The sequence below is a fragment of the Hemitrygon akajei genome, chromosome 7 (genome assembly GCF_048418815.1).
Source record: "Hemitrygon akajei chromosome 7, sHemAka1.3, whole genome shotgun sequence".
Lineage (NCBI taxonomy): Eukaryota > Metazoa > Chordata > Chondrichthyes > Myliobatiformes > Dasyatidae > Hemitrygon > Hemitrygon akajei.
Genome location: NC_133130.1, coordinates 158343824 through 158364791, shown reverse-complemented (window position 1 = coordinate 158364791; position 20968 = coordinate 158343824). Strand labels below are relative to the sequence as shown.

Sequence of the window (20968 nt, the reverse complement as noted above, 5' to 3'; positions counted from 1 at the left end):
CCTGGAAATAAATTCTGAAAAAGGATTTGGATTAATAATGAAGGAAGATCACGGCGGTAGGACTAATTCAAAAGCTCTTTCAAAGTGCTAGCTCAGGCGCAATGAGACGACCGGCTTTCTACGCTGTCAGGTTCGATGATTCTGAGGGATTCAGTTTCCAGACTCATATTCCAGCAGTTTAAAAAACATTTTTGTTAAAAGTTTTTGCAGAAGACAAGGACTGAAGGATTCACAGCTCATCATTGGACTCCTTTTAATGATAAAATATAAAGAGGGAAGTACAGAGGTTGAGATTTAACAGTCATACCATTCCTTTTAACAACAGTCTGTAGCAGCACAAGCCGACCTCTGCATTCATTAATAGTCGTGGAGATAAAATTTAAACTCATATGTGCACACATTCTGACAACAGATGGACACATATATACAAACACTGTCCACACACACAACACACGCACGCACACACGCATCAATCAAGTGAAGATCCATCCACATACATACACACATGCACAATCATGTGAAGATTTGTGGCACACACACACACACGATGGCATTAAGATACGCAGCTGCTTCCCCAACACACACACACACAAGCACCCAAGGACACAGATGCATGAGCACGCTGATAATTGTAGAGTTCATTAATATGACGGTATGGTTTGGACATCAGAATCTTACTGATGGGTTGAATATGAGACATTTAACTTCTTTAAACAGCCCTGGGCTGACTTCAGAACCAATTCTTAAAATACCAGGTGCTATGATGGGGAAAAAAAAAGTACTCCTGTTAAAGACTTCTAAATATGATGCACCTCACATCGTTATATTGACACACATTTGTTAAATGGGCTATAACAATGTGTCACTGACAAGCTGTGACACATAATCACCATATGACGCACTTAATGCAGAAACCAGGTTTCAACAATTACACCTCTTCACAATAAAAAGCAAACTCCTCCCGGTGATGGCGATGAGGCAGCTCAGTATGGTTGCAGCAGGTAACAATGAGGGGCAAATCCAGCGAGTCCAATAGTTCCTTCCAAAATGATTCTTCCTGCTCCTTTGGTCAGTGCGTTAGTGATTGCAACCGGTCTTGATCACCGTCTTTCCCAGGTGCTTGGGCTGAGGTGAGGAGAGCCCTCGCGCGGGAATTAATCGCCCTGCCAGCCCACCCGTTAACGTCTGCGAGTTGGGCAGGTGGCGAGGATGCTTCGGACAGGTCAGCTGGGATCGTTGCCATGGTCGCCCGGGATCCACTCACTCCAGACCCCAGGCTTGGCGGGAACAGTATAGGCCCAGCTGCTGTCAGAGTCTGAGGCGAGATATGAACGGGGTGGGGGTGAGGGGAGGGGTTAGGTGGGATGATGGAGGGTGGGGGTCAGAGATAGAAATGAAATGAGGGTGGAGGTGAGGTTGGGAGAGTAAGTGGATGGGTGGGGTGGAGGAAGGGAAGCAGGGGAGGGCTGGACGAAGTGGATGAGGAGACAGCTTGGGGCTTGTCAGAGGAGAGAATGGCAGAGGAGGAGGAGGAGGAGGAGGAGAAATGGGGAGGGGACTGAGAAAGGAAGAGAAAAGTCAGGGAAGGCGTGAGGTGGATAAAAGGATCGGTGGAGAAATGGCCATTCTAGTTTACTCTGATTTCAGTCCTGTTGTGCCTGAAATCAGAGAAAGCCGATGCTTAACAAGAAAATACCACACATGGAGAGAATTGCCTAGGGCAAAGCTAAGACTCAGTTTTGCTAAGTGTTATTTCTGCAGAATATATATATACCTGTACATATCTACAGATCTATATATCTCTAGACTGACTGTACCACTGTGGAAATGAATGTGGGTTTAGAATTCATCAGATTTGATGATGTGAAACAGTGTGACGTTGTACAAGACCTGGTGGCCATTGTTCCAGGTATAAAGGGCTCGGTCCTTGGGATTGTAATCCAGCATGGAGATGTGGGAGTACTGGTTGTGGAACTGGATGTCAGTGTACTCGTAGGTGGAAGTGTTGGTGTTGTACGAGTAGTAGACCTTGGCCCCACCCAGGTGTGAGTTAGTCATGTAGAGGGTGCCGCAGATCATGAATGCCTCTCCGGCGCTGCGCTTCGGGTACCCCGTGTTCCAGCTGCGCAGCACCTTCAGGGTCACCAGGTCCAGCTTGCTGATGACGATGTTCCCCGCGTTCTGATTGGTGGCGTAGACGGCCCACAGCCCCCCCTCGTCCACCATCAGGTCGATGTCGGAGTGGCCTCCCCAGGAGTAAGGGTACATATTGTTGTAGCCCGCATTGTCCAGGCTCCGTTGGGTGAGCAAGCGCTCGGTGGGGATGTGGAACTTGATGATCATGTGGCTCTGGTACTTGTTGAAGTAGAGGGTCTGGTTGTAGACCACCTGGCCTGTGCCGGACCAAGGGTGAGGCAGCCGGTGCACCGTGAAATTGTCCGAACTTGTGAAGTCCTGCAGGGACTTATAGACGCGTACAAAGCGGTTGTTATGGTAACCGTCCATATAATAAACCTGGGGAAGAAAAAGAAAGAGACAGTCAGGTTGGGCTCTCTGGTTCGATGGACCTTAGTGCTCAGAAAGCTTAAAGAATGGCCTGACAACACGTGTTGAAATGAGGAAAGGTTTGGTTGAATTAATGTGGGTGAGGCCAGAACTTAGTTCATAAGCTCAAGAGATCTGCAGATGCCGGAAATCGTGAGGAACACACACAAAATTCTGGAGGAACTCATCAAGTCAGGCAGTATCTATGGAAGGGAATAAATAGTCGACATTTCAGGTCAGGACCCGCCCTGATGAAAGGTCTCAGCCTGAAGCATGGACTGTTTATTCCTCTCCATTGATGCTGCCTGGCTTGATGTATTTCCAGTATTTTCTGTGCCTTGCTCATAAATTTAAAATTGTCATTGTTAACTTCAGCAGGCAGTTCAGAAGAAATTTCTCCACCGAAAGAATGTAAGCACGCGTGACGAGGAACAGCATAAAACCACGAGGCACTTGGAGTTCATGAAGATTTATCTAACCTGAATAAAGACCTTTTACATCAGAAACTCCGGTCTCCGTGCGGCTCACCCAGGGGTACAACAAGCGTCAGGAGTTAGAGGAACGTGACCAGAACCAGAGTGGGGGAGCTCATCGCCGCTTCAGGCAAACGGACTCGAGTGATGAAGGCACTGGCTTCCTTTGCACTTTCTCGCGGCACCTAGAGCTGGCAATGTGTCGGCAGCGAAACTCGCGCCCCGCAGAAAATGGCCAATCATTGTGCGACGTACTTGCCGCAGTCAGTGGCAAATGAGGAAGGCCGGAGCAGAGGACTGCACGTTGGGATCCTAGTTGTTGTTATGCTAAACCCACAACAGACAACGTAAGAAACCCGAGGGAGGGGTGCCCTGAAGCCTTTCATATTGCATGTCCAATTGCTCCTTTCCCTCCCCTTTGCAGGGTATTAATTAATTAATTAATTATTGAGTTTACGGCGCGGAATAGGCCGTAAATCCCTTCGAGTGCTGCTGCCCAGAAATCCCTCAATTTAATCCTAGCTTTATGACCAAGCCGGTACAGTTTTGAACTGGAACACCCGGAGGTCACATATTCCTTACAGGCAGCGGCGGGAATTGAACCCGGGGTCGCCTGTACTATAAAGCGTTGTGCTACCCTGATACAAATCTAATTACACTGAATGAAACAATACAAACCACCCCTAACAACTCCTCAAGAGCACGTCCCTCACTCACTGGAATACTGCAGCTCTGGATCCATGCGTTCAGCTCCCTCCCCACCTCCCCCCTTCGGGCTGCATCCTCTGGTCCTGTTGCTCTGGACAAGGTGAAAACAGTTTGCCCCATTTACAGTCTTGAAAAGACCAGAGATATCGCTCCCGCTTTGGGAAGCATGTCGGCCGGTGGTGTAGCGGTATCCACACCGGGCTTTGAGCGGAGTGCTCCCGGGTTCGAATCCGTCCGCGTTGGGAGAACAGACGGAATGATAAAGAAACTGCAATAATTCATGAGAATTACGCTTTTCGTAATCAATTCGTTCCATCCCAGCAGCTCTCTTCTGAATCTTTACAATGGGTGTAATTTTTTTTTAAACATAGTGGTAGGATTACTTCCGTTTGAGACTAATCTTTTAAATATCCCGGCACTTGACTTGTTTCATTGTCTGTCAACAACCATTGTTGTGAGAATTTATTCTCGATCAATTTGTTAAAGAAAGCTTTGGTGAGACCCAGTGTTCAGTAAAGGGCACTGCAGGTAAATTGGGCAAAGGGGAGGGTGCGGCCAATTATGAGGTCAGGTTTCGTGGACGAGGCTCAAGTGAAGATTAACCCGTTGACCCGGTTAATAGACAATAGGTGCAGGAGTAGGCCATTCGGCCCTTCTAGCCAGCACCGCCATTCACTGTGATCATGGCTGATCATACACAATCAGTACCCCGTTCCTGCCCTCTCCCCATATCCTTTGACCCCGCTATCTATAAGAGCTCTATCTAACTCTCTCTTGAATGCATCCAGAGACTTGGCCTCCACTCCCTTCTGGGGCAGAGCATTCCACATATCCACCACTCTCTGGGTGAAAAAGTTTTTCCGCATCTCTGTTCTAAATGGCCTACCCCTTATTCTTAAACTGTGGCCTCTAGTTCTGGACTCACCCATCAGCGGGAACATGCTTCCTGCCTCCAGTATGTCCAATCCCTTAATAATCTTATATGTTTCAATCAGATCCCCTCTCATTCTTCTAAATTCCAGTGTATACAAGCCCAGTCGTTCCAATCTTTCAACATATGACAGTCCCGCCATTCCGGGAAGATAGGGTAGATAAAGAGAAGCTGTTTCCTCTGACGAGGCTGTAGGGAGGAAGCGTGCATGCCTGGTTCCTGAGGAGTAGATTCATTGTTGTTTTTAATTGATATATAACTCAGTTCATTAACAGCTGCGGCACAGAGGGACTGAGATACAGTGAAAGCTTTGGAGAGAGCCCGACAAGAGAAACTGATGTTAAAATTAATTACTTCTGAACAACGGAAGAGCTCAGCATATGGAATACAATGATGGTATTTAGCAATCCTGAGAACAATTAAGTGGTTGGCTAAGTTGGATACTGTGGAGAATCGAACGTTGAGGTACATTTACAGAAATCCTTTACTGTATCAGGAAGACTTCAGTTAGATAAAGTGCCTTTAAGATCTGCGTGCATAGCACCAGGTTATCATGCACAGATCACTTTGTGCACGTTTTAACGTGTTTGCAAGTTCTGCCCAAAAGGAAGGATTCAGAGGGTTGCCAGGCAGGATCCGCACTAGCGGTGTTGTCATAATTCCCAGCATCATCCGGGCATGAAATTGGAAACACGTGGAGCACAACTGACAGTCTGGACTTTCGACTCTTAGAGAAGCAAATGCAATTCTTGCAAAGTTTCAGGTACCTGGGACATCAAAGCTTTGCTTTCTGCGTTTTTTTCTTCCTGCTCGGCACATTGCGATCTTCGTTGCTGGGTTGCAATAACAATCACAGCACACGTGCCCCACAGTATTGTGCTTGATCAGTGCGGGTGAACACGGGGCTGGGGTTACGTGACTTCACGTGTTCCGACCCTCTTTCCCCCTCCTGCCCACGTTCCCTCTTCTCCATGGTAAAGTACTGTGGCCGCCAAAGGCGGTGCCATACTTCCCGTGATCAGGAGAGGAAAGTCATGACATCCAGAATGATCTCTGACATATGTTCACTGACTTGTGGCAGCAGTAGAATGAAATACATAAAATATACTATAAATTACAGAAGAAACATACTCTCTATCTATATATTATATATGTACACACACAGACACATACACAACGCGCGCGCGTGTGTGTGTGTGTGTGTGTATAGGTAGCGCAAAAATAGTAAGTTTGTAATTATAGGTTGATGGCCCATTCAGAAATCTGATGTCTGAGGGGAAGAAACTGTTCCTGAAACACTAGTGTGTGACTTCAGACTCCCGAGTTCAAATGTGTGCTGTATTAAAACATTGTCCACATAAGGGGAAAAGAACAAGCTAATAATTTTCAAGGATAAATTTCCAACACTTGAACATTTTTCATTGTGAGTTGCCCAATTGGATGCTAGGGTTAAATGAAGCATTTATGTTTGGAACATTGAAAGTGGATGAGATCCAGCTTCTTGGCAAGCGCGCCTATTTTGATCTCCACAGTTGTAAGGGCTTGCATATTGATAAGACGTTTTCCATAACTCAGGTGTTTCCTGAACGCTCTGTGGTATTGTCACCACTGTGATGAGAAAACACAGCGAGATACAAGCAACACACACAAAATGCTGAAGAAACCCAGCAGGTCAGGCAGCATTTACAGAGGCCAATAAGACGCTGCCCTTCCTTCAGCACCTGGTGTGTGCTACTCTGGATTTCCAGCATCTGCTGAATCTCTTGTGCTTGCAATAATATGAGGTCAAGTTAAGATATTATTTAAGGGATAAATATTGACTATGATCTTTTCACAGAGGGGATAACAGCACAAAGTTAACAAAATAGTTTCTACTGGGGGATAATAAGACTGTTTGCGATGGTGCAACAGTTGGCTGTGGGATTGACAGGAAGGAGGAAAGCTTTGGACTAACGCAAAGATGGTCTAGTCAGTCCGGCAGAGAAAAAGCAAACAGAACTTTACCCAGAGAAGTGTGTGTAGGTAAAATGCAGGTGGAGGAAGTAGAGGGCCTTGGAATGGATTCTTAGCAAAACACACACAAAATGCTGGAGGAACTCAGCAGGCCAGGCAGCATGATGGAAAAGAGTAAACAGTCAACATTTCAGTCCTGCCGAAGGGTTTCGACCCAAAATGCCTACTGTACTTTTTTCCATGAATGCTGCCTGGCCTGCTGAGTTCCTCCAGCATTTTTTGTGTGTTGCTCAGATTTCCAGCATCTGCAGATTTTCTCTTGCTTGTGCATAGATTCCTAACAGTGGCAGGATAGAATAATTAGATGGTTATAGGAGACAGCAGGGAAATAGTGTAAAGGTTACGTTAAAACCCGTGAACTAGTGAGACCACAGCTGGAGTACTACAGTACATACATTATGGGAAAGATGTGATCATACTGCAGAGGACATATGGCACAGCTAAAATAAGATGACTGTGAGAACAGTCTGGATAAACTAGGGCCGATTCATCTGGAATAAAGGAGGATGAGGGAAACTTGCTGGATTTATAGAAAATCATGAGGAGCCTGGAGACGAATGGGCAATACCCGTTTTTCCAGGCACCGTGGTCAAGAATCAGGAGGCAGACATCTAAAGTGACTTGGCAGTGACATGGAACTCACTGCCTGGAAGGATAGGATAGGTACAAACCCTCATCACAACTGCTGAGTATTCGGATGTGTACTTGATGAGCTATTTTACGGAGTTGCTGTCCAGGGTGCTGAAAGTTGTGGTTGGGCTAGGCAGAACAGTAATAATGGACTGAATGACCTCCATCTGTGCTGTAAATTTTATATAAACCTGTAACAAATGCACATGTTTTTTTTGTGAGATTGTAATGTGTACTGCCAGAAATATATTGGTTTGCAATTACGTTGGTGGAAATTTTGTCTTCGTGTTTCTCACCCCGAACTCTGTGAATCGGAAATGCTTATGCTTTTAAGATGGCAATGGTGTGCTCCCTCAGTACATCAGCAGGCTAAAGTCTTGCTTCTGGTATCTTTCACATCCCTAACTCACCATGACATTCAGCTTGGATGAATGGGAGCCTCTTGGCTGATTATTTTAATTTGTACAAATCCAGCCCAACAAGCACCAATCAATCAAGAAAGCAAAAGTTGTGACTTTATCTGCTGGCCCAGCTCAAGAGAAATCTCTGAGCATATCTTGAGCACACATTTAAAAAATAGACAGTGAAAGGTAAACTTGACAAATGTAACCCCTATTGAATGCCCAGAGTCTCCTGCACATAATTCCGTACCCTACAAGCTTACCAAGCTATTTGAACCTTTCCCAGTGTTGAAGGCATTGAAGTGCCAGGGTGAAACAGACGGTCACTCACTTCGGGGTCTCTCTTTTATTTCCTCATTTCCTACATCCATCATGTTCCCCTGCTCTCAAAATCTCCTCCTTCCCAATCCTCTGATTATCACTGTTCCATTATAGCTGAGTGCCTTCAGCTGCTTAAAGCCCTAACATTTGTAATATCGTCCAAAACCTCTCCACATCTTTTGTGACCCATTTGCAAACTCCTGGTAATGCTTTGTGAGGCTTAGTGTAGAGTTTTGTTTGGTAACTCTTTTTGCCTCTAATTATTCTCCCCCCCCAAAAAAAAAGTCCTGAACTGTATCTGCTGCCTGCCTACATCTTGACGAAATTCATCACAATCTTTCCCATTCCTGACTGCTTTTCCAAACTTTGTGTCATGTTTACTGAAATCCAGGCCTCTAAGGCGTATCAAAGACAGAAGTGCTCACAAGTCGTCTCTTTGCTTTCACGGTCCCTCCCTCTACCCCCAGCACTGAGGTGAGGCGATAATTTTTGAGTTGACTCCATGACTGGTTGGGCTTACCTTGGTGTCTCCCTCCGGTGAGGCAGGGTCAGTCATCCAGGCACCAAACCGCGATCCTGAAGTCTTGACAGTGAGCGGGTTACTGATTCCTGTCAGCTTGCCACAGGCTGGAAGTGATGGAGAGAGGGTGACCAGGCTGAGAGGAACTAATCCTGGATGGATGCACGCTTTCCATTTAATACCGCGCCTCCTCGATCTGCTTCTGCCTCTTTCCCGGGTGGGGCCTACGTGAAGGATTGCCCCCATGGTGTGAAGTATGTGCTGGGGTTGTCCCCATAGTGTGAGGGACATGATGGGTTTGTCTGTACAGAGTACTGGTGAGGCCACACCTGGAGTACTGCGTGCAACTCTGGTCTCCTCACTTGAGGAAGGATATACTGGCTTTGGAGGTGGTGCAGAGGAGGTTCACCAGGTTGATTCTAGGGATGAAGGGGTTAACCTATGAGGAGAGATTGAGTCGTCTGGGATTGTACTCGCTGGAATTCAGAAAAATGAGAGGAGATCTTATCTAAATATATAAAATTACGAGAGGGATAGATAAGATAGAGGCAGGAAAGTTGTTTCCACTGGTGGGGGAGACTAGATCTAGGGGACATAGGCTCAAAATTCAGGGGAGTAGATTTAGGATAGAGATAAGGAGGAGCTGCTTTTCCCAGAGAGTGGTGAATCTGTGGAATTCTCTGCCTAATGAAGTAGTGGAGGCTACCTCAGTAAATATATTTAAAACAAGGTTGGATAAATGTTTGCATAGTAGGGGAACTAAGGGTTATGGGGAAAAGGCAGGTAGGTGGAGATGAGTCCATAGCCAGATCAGTCATGATCTTATTGAAAGGCAGAGCAGGCTTGATGGGCCAGGTGGCCGACTCCTGCTCCTATTTCTAATGTTCTTATGTCCCTGTAGAGTGAGGGCTATGCTGGTGTTGACCCCTAGAGTGAGGAATGTGCTGGGATTGTTCTCATAGGGAGAGGAATATGCTGGGATTGTTCCCATAGGGAGAGGAATGTGCTGGGATTGTTCCCATAGGGAGAGGAAAGTGCTGGGATTGTTCCCATAGGGAGAGAGGAAAGTGCTGGGATTGTTCCCATAGGGAGAGGAATGTGCTGTGATTGTTCCCATAGTGTGAGGAATGTGCTGGGATTGTTCCCATAGGGAGAGGAATGTGCTGGGATTGTTCCCATAGTGTGAGAAATGTGCTGGGATTGTTCCCATAGGGAGAGGAATGTGCTGGGATTGTTCCCATAGGGAGAGAAATGTGCTGGGATTGTTCCCATAGGGAGAGGAATGTGCTGGGATTGTTCCCATAGGGAGAGAAATGTGCTGGGATTGTTCCCATAGTGTGAGAAATGTGCTGAGATTGTTCCCATAGGGAGAGGAAAGTGCTGGGATTGTTCCCATAGTGTGAGAAATGTGCTGAGATTGTTCCCATAGGGAGAGGAATGTGCTGGGATTGTTCCCATAGTGTGAGAAATGTGCTGGGATTGTTCCCATAGGGAGAGGAATGTGCTGGGATTGTTCCCATAGGGAGAGAAATGTGCTGGGATTGTTCCCATAGGGAGAGAGGAAAGTGCTGGGATTGTTCCCATAGTGTGAGGAATGTGCTGGGATTGTTCCCATAGGGAGAAGAATGTGCTGGGATTGTTCCCATAGTGTGAGAAATGTGCTGGGATTGTTCCCATAGGGAGAGAAATGTGCTGGGATTGTTCCCATAGTGTGAGAAATGTGCTGAGATTGTTCCCCTAGAGAGAGGGATTTGCTGAGATTGTCCCCAGAAGCATTCTGATGTAATTCACTGGCCTATGATGAGATATGATTTGGTTTTCAACTGAGCTGCTTATTTTTCGATGGAACATCCTCAGACTACCCTGCATCCCCAACTGCTCTGTCCTTGGCACTGCTGGGACCTGTGGAAGATCTGCAGCGATCCATGATTGGATCTCACAGGGAAGCCTCCTCCTTCGGCCGGAGATGTTGGCTTTTCCGGTGTGGCTGTCTCACTGTGACATCCCTCCGCATGGCTGCTGTGTCACTGAAGTGACCGACTGCAGCAAACCTTCACCATCTCTCCCATCTGGCAGGTGCTGGGTGTGTGAATACCCGGCCTGCTGAGCGCGTCAGGCAGAAGGAAGATCCCAGAATTCAATTCCGGAATTAGCCTGATGCGATGGGTCAAGGAACATCCGACTCCTCCCGAGGAAACAAAACCTGCTCGCTGCAGTGAGCAGTTTGCTGCGGTCAAAAATGGCTGAGGTTCAACGTCTGGTCGGGACACCCTGCGTTTAGACAGCCTACTGACTACCACTACCTTGTGTATGGAAGGGGAGGATCTGGTGGTGGTGAGAGCGGGAACCAGATGGCAGGGAGAAGTCCTCATCCCTGCAGGGAAGTGGGAGATCAGCTGAGTGCAGGGAGTGTCGATGAGGGGAAGGTGGCGAGAAGAGGAGTCGTTGCAGCACTATAGGCTGCCCTTCCTCTTCCCTGCAGGGGCAGTAGGGAAAACCTACCGAGACCCCTTCCACTGCCTCCCATCCGCATTTTAACCCCTACCCTGCAGACCCCAAGAGGCGGGGGTGGGGGAGGGTGGGGGGGGGGGGAGCTGATCCCGCATAACCCGTTGTCGCGTGATTCGGGGCCTACCTAATTTTTGCATGCAGGCCCGAAGCCTGTCCTCAAGACTGGAGACTCTGCCCAGGAGCTCTTCATAGTCGTACGCTCCGATCTCCTCCTGCAGCGCGGCCAGTACAGCCGTGAGGTTCGTTGCTTCCGCCTTAAACTGCAACACCAACTTGGCGTCAGCTCTATACTGTTCCAGCACGGGGATCAAAGGCAAGAGTTCATCCATTTTCGATTTTAGGGCCTGCAACGGGTAAAATAATCTCTATTCAGTTGTAATTGTGGCAAAATAAAAATCCCAACAGCTCCCTGCACCCTGTCCAATCTTACTGCTGAAAGAAAGGACTTCCATTTCTTTCCTTCCTTTAGCAACCTCAGGACTTCCCGAATGGAGCCAATTACAGCCACTGCAGTGTTGTTGTCAGTGGTGAGGCAGGAAAAATTGCAGCCAACTTGCGCACAGGAAGCTCCCACAATCCGAAACGTGGGAATCAGTTTTCTTTAATAGATTCTAATTAGGACGATAAAAATTGGCCAGGGCAGTGGGGGAGAACTCTCCCTGCTATTCCTCAAAGTGTGTGGGATCTTTCACCTTCATGGGGATTATGTATTCAAGTCTTTGCGTGTGTGTGCGTGTGTGTTTGTATCTGACTCCCTACACTGACACTCCCCAGGGCAGAGGTCCCAGGGTTACTGACTCCCCCTTGTCGTGTGGCTGAAGGAGCATAGAGTGAACAGCACACCACAATAGTTCGGAAAAAAAGAGCCTTTATTTTTTTTTATTATTTTTTAGAATGCGATTGGGTTAACATGCTTTCAATCACGTAACAAAAGGACATTCAGAGATGCATCAACAATTTTTTTTTGATTTGTATATATACATTTTTAAAATATTTTATTTAAAACTAACACTGATTAAATGGTTTAACATGCAGGAGGACTCACAGCAAAGATTAACAAGTCAGCTTTGTAAGTAGTAAAGAAAGCCTTAAAACTGTCACTGTGTGTGATTTTTTTTTTCATTTTTTTAAAACTATATAATAGTGCAAGGTCAGGAGCCCAAGACCACGATTACAAAGATTTGGACTTGTATCTTCGTTCAATCAATGACGCTTTTCAAAAAAACTTTCTTAACTTAGCCCTGCAAACAAACAAAAATAAGAGCGATACCACTGAGGATCTGCTGCTCTCCCACAGATACAAGAAACCCTTTTCAAAACCTGACCCACCACCACAGCCTCGCATCCTTGAGAAGCCCACTGTTTAAGGAAGGAGGGAGAGTTTACGGATCAGTTTGCCTTACAATTGTTGGGAAATAGCTGAAATCTATTTTTAAGAAACTGTTAATAGAGGATTTGAAAAATAACAATAGGATTTCCAGAGCAATGAATTCATGAAATCATCAGTACTCTTTTTAAAAAAATTTATAACCAAGAGGGTAGATTAGGGCGAACCAGTTGGGGTGGTATATTTGTACTTTAAGAAAGCCTTAATAAGATGCCACACAATAGATTATAAAACAAAATTTGAACATGTTACTTGGAGTAACACACTGGCATAAACTGAGGATTGGTTAAAGAATTGAAAATAAAAAGCAGCACTAAACTGGTCATCTTCAAACTGTGAATCTTGCCCACAGAAGTGCCTCTGTCACCTGGACATTCTCAATATCAATGATTTGGCCAAGAGGACCAAGTGTGATATATCCAAACTCAGTGATGCTACTGGGCTAGCTGGCAGTGTGAATTTTGGCAAGGGCACAGAAAGATTCCAAGCAAATATAGACAGAAGAAAATAGATATCGTAAAGCCTGAAGAGTGGCAGATGCTGAAAGGACTGAGCAGAGTGGATGTTTCCATCAGAATAGTAGAAGAATTTCCTGAATCAGAGAATGATGAATTTGTGAATTCGTTGGCACATCAAGCTGTGGAGGAGTATTCAAGGCAGAGGTTGACAGCTTCTTGATTAATTGATTTGGGTGGGGTGATGGGTGGTGTTAAGGGTTACAGGGAAAAGACAGAAGAATGGGGCTGAAAACAATCAGCCATGTTTGAATGGGCTGAATGATCTAAATCTGCTCCTTTATCTTAAAGTCGTATGTCACTGGCAATGTAACATGGAAAGTTCAGAGACGTTAGAAATGGTAAATATCTTGAAAATGGTTGGAAGTTGAAAAGTTTTCAGATGACCTGCTTCTCTGTTGATGTGAATCATTGATAACACACAAGTGCAGTGGCCAATGAGAAAAATGGGTTGGCCTTTATTGAAAGAAGGTGTAAGCATAGATGGGATAGAGGGAGTGCAGACTGATTCCTGGGTTGGTGGGTTTGTAATATGAGGAGAACTCAAGCAGGTTGGGTCTGAAAGTCTCTGGAGTTTGGAGGGATCTCTCTCTCTCTCTCTCTCTCTCTCTCTCTCTCTCTCTCTCTCTCTCTCTCTCTCTCCCTCTCTCCCTCTCTCCCTCTCTCCCTCTCTCCCTCTCTCCCTCTCCCCCTCTCCCCCTCTCTCCCTCCTCCTGACTGAATTACAATACCATAAAGAGGAGCACCTTCCAAAATCAGAACTTCAGAAACTTTCTTTGGCCCAAAAGGTTATGAAACAAATACCCTGACAATCTCCACAATCCTTCTGGAGTAGGGAAGTAGAGTTTTTCTTGTGGGGAGGGGGGGTGCAAGGTCCCACAGGCATTATATTATTGGGTGGGGAGGGCATTGTTGGGTTTGGTGCTTGGGGTAAAGATAAGGCACGTCCCATGGGTTCACCTGAGAAAAAGCGAGTGCCACATGCTTGGAAACTCACGGCTAAAGGATCCCATCAGCGCTGGGGATTTATGCCAAACTAGATTCTACAGTCTCATTTTGTAAAATTTAGCAAAGTGAAGAGCGTAGTTTTGAGTGGGTCAAGGAGAAGAGATGAGGCTGAGCGAAGGAAAGGGATGGGGATATAAGGTAGTGGAAGGTAGGAGTGCTTGGGGATAAGAATCAGGGCAACAACAGAATGAAGTTGTAGCAGAAGGTTGGGGTCAAGAGGCAGGGAGAGGAGTGTAAGAGTGCAGGAGAATTTCCCTGAGGTGAAGAGAAGTGGACCAGGAGGAACATGGAGGTTCAATAGGGATTGGGATGGCATGAGGCATTGAACAAGGAGTCATGGGATACTGGGGCAAATGGGATGGGGTTGGTGGAGCGTGTGGAATAAGGATACAAGGATGTCACGGCAGGTGGATATTGGTGTCAGGTGTGTGTGTGTGGGGGGCATGTTGGATTGTAAGGGATATCGATGTGATGTGTTAGGTGCACAAGAGGGGGAACTTCAGGTGCTTGGGACACGGTCTGTTGAGGAGATTCAGGCAGAGTATTATAGGGGGAGGCTGGCTGTAGCGATTGTGATTAGGGAGTTTCAGGAATGGGAGTTGGAGGGAAGACCAGGGCAGCAGAGGAGTAGGAGTGAGAAGATGGGCGGAGGGGAGACGAGTGGGTGAGTAGGAGAGAGAGGACGGGAGGGGTGGGGAAGTGTGAAAGAACAGAAGGAGAAGGTGGAATATGGGGAAATGTTGGAAACAGTTGGTGGGGCAGATGCAAGACGTAAGAAGGAAAAATGCAAGGTCATTGTGGTTTCCTAAGTCTTTATCAGTTGCATCACGAGAGGAGAGGAGTACAGAGTGGAGTCTCCATCCTCACCATAGCAGGGTGCAAACTCTCAGCAAAGAAGAAACAGTGTGAAGCTCCAGCAAGTACTATATTACAAGTTACAGCACAGAGACCTGTCATTTGACTTAATACACCTGGCAGTGTTTATGGTCCACCAGCTTACTCCCACCCTACATCGGTGCTTTCTGTTCCTTCTTCCCAGGCACTGATCCAACTTGCTTTTAAATGCATCCATTAATCCATTATCCACTTCACCTACTCATCTGTAAGTAACAATCTCACCGCGCTCAATAAATTTGTATTTGATTAATTAGCAACTTTCTTATATTCATGCCTTTCTCTACACATTCATTCAGCGTTGCATACAGTTATTACTGGTCTTGCTTTCAGGGTAATTTCTGAGCAATTGATTTGGAGGCACAAGTTAAAATCCCACTATGGGAGATTTAAAGTCAAATTGTTTCATGGAATCGCAGCTCTGGAGAGCCTAGAAGGTGGCCATTTGCCCCATTGTGTCCATGTTAGTCAAGAACAGATTATAGGTTAATGCTACACAATCTAGTCCTTTAACTCACTCGTCCTTCCCGTAGACATCTCAGGCTTTTTCTGAATCAGCTCTATCTGCCTTTATGTGCCCTTCACACTGGTCCATTGGTGTCTCCCTGTAGCCAAGACCTTTCTTACAATCATCAATTTTGGTATCATCAGCAAAGTATGGCCTCTATTTATGCATGCGGCAAAGGGATAACCTAAGACCTAGCAGCAGGAATGCTAACTGTGTAAAACAACCGGATGATCATCTCACTCACGAGTGCCCTTCACTTTCTGAAAGTGAAGTCCACTGTTCTAGCGAATGGCATGAACAAAGAAAAAAAACGGCCTGTCAAGATTCCAATACCTTTCCTACCGCTAACATTATGCAAATTAGCCTTCAGTTCTCTTGGCTTCTTCCATTTCCTTCCTTTAAATATCAGGCTGCCTGCCAGTCCTTTGACACTTATTCCCTTTGTAATATATGAAATGCAATGGCTCTTTTTCAATACTTCTCCAATTTTGCTTAATATGAATGGACACAATCTGTCCAGAACAGTGCTTTTATCCTCTTTAGGTATGATTAATTTATCAATGATCTCCCCTTTGTCTTTTTTTTGGTTCAATTTAGTGGCTCTGTTATTCTTCCAAGGTAGCTTTTGTTGTTAAGATGGGAGGAGCCAGTGCAAGGTGGTGGGTCATGGTTTGCCTGTTTTAGACACAAACAGATGGTTCAGATGGCTCCCTGCTACTGATGTACCACCCACTTATCTTTCTATCCATCTACCACCCGCTCCTCACCCACCTCCATACAGCAACGTCAACTGATATTATTGTAGCACTTTCATCATAGTTAAACCACACAATGCAGTTCACAGAAGCAATAATTAAACTGTAGTTAACACCAACCTACGTAAGGACAAGTAGTCAAAGCATGCCTAAAAGGTTGGCTTTAAGGAGCAGTATAGAGGAGGGGGAGAGAGAGAGTATAACAAAGAAAAAGGCAGCTGGAGACTTGGCCAGTAACAATATAATGACCAGACAATGGGTGGACAAGAGGCTAAAATGCAAGACTTCTTGGATTGTAGTTGAATTGGAGGACTCTTCAAGGTAGCAGGAGGTACAAAATTAAAGGTATTTGTAACAAGTATGGGAGCTCTAAAAATGGATGTTCTGCTGGATACAGAGTCAATGGCAGTGAATGACACAAAGGTGATGAATGCAAAAACTTTGGTGCATGTTAGCAAGTGAACAAAGCAGACAGGAGCGATGAATTTCGCGGATGATCAAAAGTGGGTGTGATGGATATTCACTTCTTTGCCAATGGGGTCCCTTGTTTTTTTTTGCAAAGTTTGCTTTCTAAACACAGCAGCTGCCACATGTAAGATCAAACTTCCAATTAATACTGCTCTGTTTAGTTTCTGGTCATAAATGGGAGTCAGTGTTCAGTTATCAAAATGTAAATGGCAAGCAGTAATCAGTTTGAAGTTAAAACAAAGTACAGGCTATAAAGCAACTTTGAAGATGCTCTGTCTGTGTGAAGTAAGAAGTACCTCGAAGCATTTGCTTTATTGCTGTTCAAGAGTAGAGTTAATGAGAATGGGTTGTTTAATTTTGGTTCTTCCAAAACAGGCAAGCTGACCATGTTGCTTAGTTCAAGAAAGCTTGCAGACCAGATGGATAATATAATTTAGCATATCAATAACTGATATGTATATAGTTGGGAATTTTATGTACTCAAGGAAGTTAGCTTCACAGTATTAATTAAGATCTATGTCTATAAGGTACTTTTAGACTGTCTGTATTAAAAGAATATCTGAGGAAATATAATATGTGTGTGATGTCACTCAGGTGGAAGAGAAATGTTATAAATGTAATGAGAAGTTCGATCTTATTACAAATGGGTAAGGAATATCAAGAAACAGGGGGTCTAAAAGAATCCATTCCTTTTGTTTTGGTTTTTGTGGTGGAAGATTTGTCCATCTGCAACATTGGTAATGTATGTCTTTTTAGTTTATAGGGATTGTACCTGTGGTTTGGAAATCCTTTGTTCTTTGTGTTTTAGAAATACTTAATGTTTTTGGAATGCTTTATGTTTTAGAAATGGTTCGTAATTTGATAACGTTTAAGATAGAAATCCTCTGTGAGTTTTAAATGTGTTTTAAGAATATTATTTAGATTAAAATGTGTATCACTAAAATAAATGAACTGTTTTAAACTCATTTGTAGACTGCTCAAAGTAGTTTCCAAATAGTAGATATTGGCAGCTAAACTCACCATGGAGAATAAACAGGGAAGTAAGCTTGCCTTTGAAGATTGGGTAGTTGCAGTATGATCTCCGTTTAGTGAGAGTACTCATGGTACTTTATATTGGATAGGTCTTAAGGACTTGGTTTGAGTTTAGAACTTCGCTGTCAGCAAATCCAATACCATCACAGAGGATGGAATGGTCAAGTTGACTGGTACTGCAGGTCTGGCCAGCTTTTCTTTGTCCTCTCTCGACTTGAGGGACTTGTTCATATGACAGAATTCTGACAGTTATGTAGCTGATAGGACATGTTGAGATATCCCAATTAGCTCTTCCAGATGAGGAAAATGAATAAAAATGAGAAGAGTCTTTAAAGTTATGAAGGCTTTTGATTGAGAGGCAGTAACATTGTCACACAGAGGGTGATGGCTTTCCCTAAGAGCATGTGAGTGTACGGCATCTAGAGTCTGGCATGGTCCTAGAGGACTGGAAAATCGAAAATGTCACTCCACCCTTTAAGAAGGGAGGGAGGCAAAATGAAAATACAGGCCAGTTAGGCCGTCTTCAATGCTGGCAAGATGTTAGGGTCTATTATTAAAGATGAGTTTTCAGGGAATTTGGTGCTTTCGATAAAATAGGCCTAAGTCAACATGGTTTACTTTGGGGGACGTCCTGCCTGATAAACCTGTTGGAATTCTTTGAGGAAGTAACAGGCAGGATAGACAAAGGAGAGTCGGTGGATGATGTTTACTTGGATTTTTGGAAGGTGGATTTTCACAAGGTGCTGCACACAAGACTGCTAAACAAGGTAAGAGCCTGTGGTATTTCAGGAAAGATACTGGCATGCACAGAAGTTTGGCTGACTAGCAGGAGGCAAAGAATGACAATTAAAGTGGCCTTTTCTGGTTGGCTTCATTACAGAACTGGGACTGGAAGATTGTTTGGTATGACCTTCTGTGTAGGAAGACTTTATGGATTATTACGCTTTACTGAAGTCAAGGTTACAAACTCAAATAAGACTTAATAGAAGCTCTTGAATGACTGGGAAGTGACTGCAAACTATGAGAAATATAATTCTGGTACCTTCGAAAATGAATCAGTTCAACAGCTTCAGGTAGGGGATTATATGGAATCAGGTCTATTTGATTTACATTGTGAAAGGATATAGAAATGATGGGGGTTGGTAGGGAGTTACTTGATGAGCAAGCTCGATGGCCCACACAGCTTTTTCCATCCTTGTGTTCTTCTGAATGCAGAAATTCCAGAAGCTGACTTGTGGAATTCCTAATGGGAATTCTGGTGATCCCTCAAATTAAAAGGTTGGTCTGATATCACAAGGTAGCAAAACTTTCAATAGCCAATACCCGCCAACCCATCGGCTAGCTCCCCTATACAGACTCTATTGATGTGCTTGGTATACCTGAAACTGTCGGGAGAGATGTGCCTTGTGATTCTCCTCCACTTGTCGGAATTTTGTCTCCAGGCCTCTCATTTGTGTTTCCATTTTCTCCACGTACTGGAGGTCTCGCTGGGTTCGTCGATCCAAGACCTCAATGGATTGAGTCATGTTCTGCACCTGGACCAGAGAAAGAGGAGTGAGGGAGACTTCCATTATCTGACGTGGAGCTAGGTAGCAATTTCAGTAGTGGCTCCCACATCACTCCCAGGCAAGGCACAGCCAATAATCACAGCACACTGTGACAGTCAGGAAGAGAGTGTGTGTGTGTGTGTGTGTGTGTGTGTGTGTGTGTGTGTGTGTGTGTGTGTGTGTGTGTGTGTGTGTGTGTGTGTGTGTGTGTGTGTGTGTGTGTGTGTGTGTGTGTGTGTGTGTGTGTGTGTGTGTGTGTGTATACACACACACACACACACAGATCACTTTTAAAGAGTCTGAAAAGTGTTTCACTCGAGGATGAGAATTTACACCTTCACTGTGATGTAACATTGCAAAACTATGAGTATTATGAACAGTTTTGGGCCCCTGATCTAAGAAAGGACGAAGGATGTGCTGGCATTGGAGAAGGCTCAGAGGAGGCTCACAAGAATGATCCCGGGAATGAGGGGGTTCAGATATGAGGAGCATTTGATGGCGCTGAGCCTGTACACGCTGGAGTTTAGAAGAATGAGGGGGATCTCATTGTAAGCTATCAAATATTGAAAGGCCTAGATAGATTGCACATGGAGTGTATGTTCCCTACCTTGGGGAAGTCTAGGACCAGAGGCCAGAGTCAGAATAGAAGGGAGTCCCTTTAGAACCGAGTTGAGGAAAATTTTCTTCAGCCAGAGGGTGGTAAATCTGTGGAATTCATTGCCACAGAGGGCTGTGGAGGCGAAGCCGTTAAGTATATTTAAAGTGGAGGTTGATAGGTTCTTGATTAGTCAGGGCTTCAAAGGTTATGGAGAGTAGGCAGTAGAATGGGGTTGAGAGGGATAAAAATCAGCCATGATGGAGTGGTGGAGCAGTCTCGATGGACCAAATGGCCTATTTCTGCTCCAGTGTCTACAACTAAGCGAATGAGATGATCACAGAGTGTGGTTGACAGTCTGTTGCTGTATATTAGTTACAACAGAGTGACATCCTGGTGATTGCAGTCATTCCTCCCTCGCCAGCTCCATTATACCAGAAGAGGTAATGACACTAGGTGCTGATGAAAATGTTTAGCAAGTGACGTGCGAGGGATTGACGTTAACATGAGTCAAGACACAGTCAGTGATAAGCTACACTGGGTGACAGTGTGATGGAGCTGGATTAACATTGGTAGGTTCAATTAGAAATGAGCAGCAGGCACCGCGCGAGGGATTATGATATGACGGTTTGGGAGAGTTGGAGGGACATCAGTAGAGACGCAATCCGCAGTATGGTGACTGAGAACACAATTCTATTTGAACATCGCATGAGGTATATTCAGGCTAGTCTGGCAAATTAAACAAATGTATTCAAAAATTCCTACTTCACTTTTAAAAATGAGATCTGAACAGTCACAATCACTTAACAGGAATACGCAGGCTACAAAGGTTAAGTGACAATATAAGATGTAATTTTTTTTTTAAAAACAGCGTATTAGAAAGAATGTACAGCGCAGAAAGGTCATCCTACCCAGCTGGTCAGTGCTTATGCTTGGCACAAGACTCTGCTGATTACATCAATCTGGTCCCATGTGAAGGATTTTTACAAAATAGAATAATGGTTGGTAAATAGTCACCCTCTAGTGAATCTGCAGTTTAGTCTATTTGATCCTATAAGTGTGACTGCTGTTGAGTCGTCACTGACACATGGTGACCCTGTGGATAGTGTAGCAAGATAGATTGCCAGGCCTTTCTTCCAAGCAGATACTGCTGCTGCCCCAGTTGGGACCTGGTCGGAATCGAACTCAGGACCATCGGCCTCGAAGT

At 45.0% G+C, this 20968-nt stretch overlaps 1 protein-coding gene across 2 annotated transcripts in view; it reads right to left on the bottom strand.

The window, feature by feature from the left end:
• Positions 1-236: 236 nt before the first annotated feature.
• Positions 237-20968, bottom strand: part of LOC140731056 (noelin-like) — a 43081-nt gene continuing 22349 nt past the window's right edge. For both annotated transcript variants that reach the window (XM_073052282.1, XM_073052281.1), the window contains exons 3-6: positions 18999-19154; positions 11177-11396; positions 8542-8648; positions 237-2514 (exon numbers count right to left, since the gene is read on the bottom strand). In XM_073052282.1, the coding sequence (XP_072908383.1) occupies positions 1840-2514; positions 8542-8648; positions 11177-11396; positions 18999-19154 (1158 nt within the window). In that variant the 3' untranslated portion in view covers positions 237-1839. The remainder of the gene's footprint in view (positions 2515-8541; positions 8649-11176; positions 11397-18998; positions 19155-20968) is intronic.